At 50.2% G+C, this 1,864-nt stretch overlaps 1 protein-coding gene across 1 annotated transcript in view; it reads right to left on the reverse strand.

Annotated features, from left to right (window-relative positions):
- Positions 1–1,864, reverse strand: part of SRP68 (signal recognition particle 68) — a 33,280-nt gene that overhangs the window by 20,373 nt on the left and 11,043 nt on the right. The window contains exons 4-5 of the mRNA XM_045299501.1: positions 1,333–1,442; positions 838–953 (exon numbers count right to left, since the gene is read on the reverse strand). Coding sequence (XP_045155436.1) covers positions 838–953; positions 1,333–1,442 — 226 coding nt within the window. The remainder of the gene's footprint in view (positions 1–837; positions 954–1,332; positions 1,443–1,864) is intronic.

The following is a 1,864-nucleotide window of genomic DNA, read 5'->3' on the forward strand; positions in this document are numbered from 1 at the left end:
AAGCCAGAACTCATGTAAAGCAGAAGCCTGTCAGAGAAGAAGAATTCAAATACTTCCCACTGGCAGCAAGTGGTGAGACTGCACGCTGTCACAGGCACAAAGCCTACCGGTGGGAAACCACAAGGCAGCTGGAGCCACTGGGCTCTGGGTCACAGGCTTCACTGGACCTCAGCACACACCTATAGGGTCTGGCCCGGTTTCCTGCATGTGGAGTGCACGCAGCTGTCAGGCCACTCCCCGCGCCTCTTCACTTACGGAGACTCCACAAGTGAACACGCAGTGAGGAGGTAAAAGAGCCCCGCCCCGCTCAGTATGGGACGAGGAGGAAAGCACATGTGTGTGCATGGCAAGCACACAGTTAAGCTCAGAGAAAGCTAATTGAAGACATTTGTCAGTATGTGCCAAAAGCTCCTAAAAGGTACCATTCCATTTGCAGGAACTGTCGCTAAGAAAAGGGGGGAGGCAAACCCAGGAAGAGGCTGCTCGTGGCAACACTGCCCCCATGGGACCATCGGCAGACACGAGGCAGTTAGATCCAATCCTCCACGTGCGGGAGGGGCGTGTGCAGCCACAGAAAGACACGGGAGTGAACATGTCCTTTAGGAAATGGAAATGAGCATGTGATTTCACATTTAAAAAGGAGCCTGCTACTTGCTTAGAAAAAGAGATGTAATGATGTTAAAAAAAGAGTTGACTACTTAAAAATATTAAGTATTTATATTTTTTTTTGCTGAAAATGTAAAACATAAAATGCACATGTTCACAGCAACTTTCCCTGGATGACAAGACTACAGGTTACCCATCTCGCTGGACCTTTCTGTCACAAGATGTGCACACTATTACAAAGAGAAGATGTACAAACGAGATTACCTCCAACTTTTCTGCCAGGAGACCTTCAGTGCCCCCGGAGCGCAGTCTCATCTGCATTAGCTCGTTGATGGCTGACTGGTCCCCTGAGAGGGAAGGACAGGGAGGGAGGGGAAGAGAGAGAGAGATCTTTAAGGATCTGTTCTCTGAAGAACCACTAGATTCAACTGGCCCTTAAAGGAGCTCTGTCTGCTCTACAAACACGCTGAGACATGACCAGTGCTCCCTGAGGGCTGCGGGCTGCTCAAGGGGCGTGAGGCAGCCTGCAGGCAGGGACGGAAGCAGGCCAGGCTCTCCGGATGTCAAGCACCCTAAACGACAGTCTGTGTTTGTCATGAGAAACCCATGCCGGGGTGGCTGAGAAGGAAGGGGAAGAGAGTGAAATACAGCCTCCACGCTTGCCGAGACGGAGCTGGCAGTGCCAGGTGCCAATCCGCAAGGGAGGTGGGAGCCGGCCCTGCTCACCGATGTTGTAAGCACAGTAGCGGATGTTGGGCGAGATCTCCTCCACCCGCTGGTTATACAGCACCGCCTGCTCTTCGGTGAACGCACTGGCCAGTTTCTCGTAGATGGTCCTGTAAGGAAGGACACAGCAGGTTTCACAGAGGCCCCATTTTTAAAAAAAGCTAAAACCAAATGGCTTTTTGAAGCTTTTTTTTTTTTTTAAACCAATGATTGGAACTGATGTGTTATGGTTTGTCCCATGACACCATCATCACCAGCAAAAATGGGTCCTGAATCCTAACTCTCACCCCCTGTAGTTACAATCCCCTTTGGGAATGCTTTTCTTTGTTATATCAATGAAGCAGTATAAGCACGGAGTGTATCTTGAGAGCCAATCTCTTCTGAGATATAAGAGATTAACCAAGCAAGCGACCAAGCAGAGAGGGGGCAAGAGACAGTACATGAGAGATGCCACCCCATGTGGAGATCACAAAGAAGCCGAGGGACAAGGAACGTTTCACAGAGCCAACAGTGAGCGAGCCTTCTCCTAGAG

Source organism: Echinops telfairi, unplaced genomic scaffold (assembly GCF_000313985.2).
Source record: "Echinops telfairi isolate 266 unplaced genomic scaffold, ASM31398v2 ScPeMD7_7458;HRSCAF=8496, whole genome shotgun sequence".
Lineage (NCBI taxonomy): Eukaryota > Metazoa > Chordata > Mammalia > Afrosoricida > Tenrecidae > Echinops > Echinops telfairi.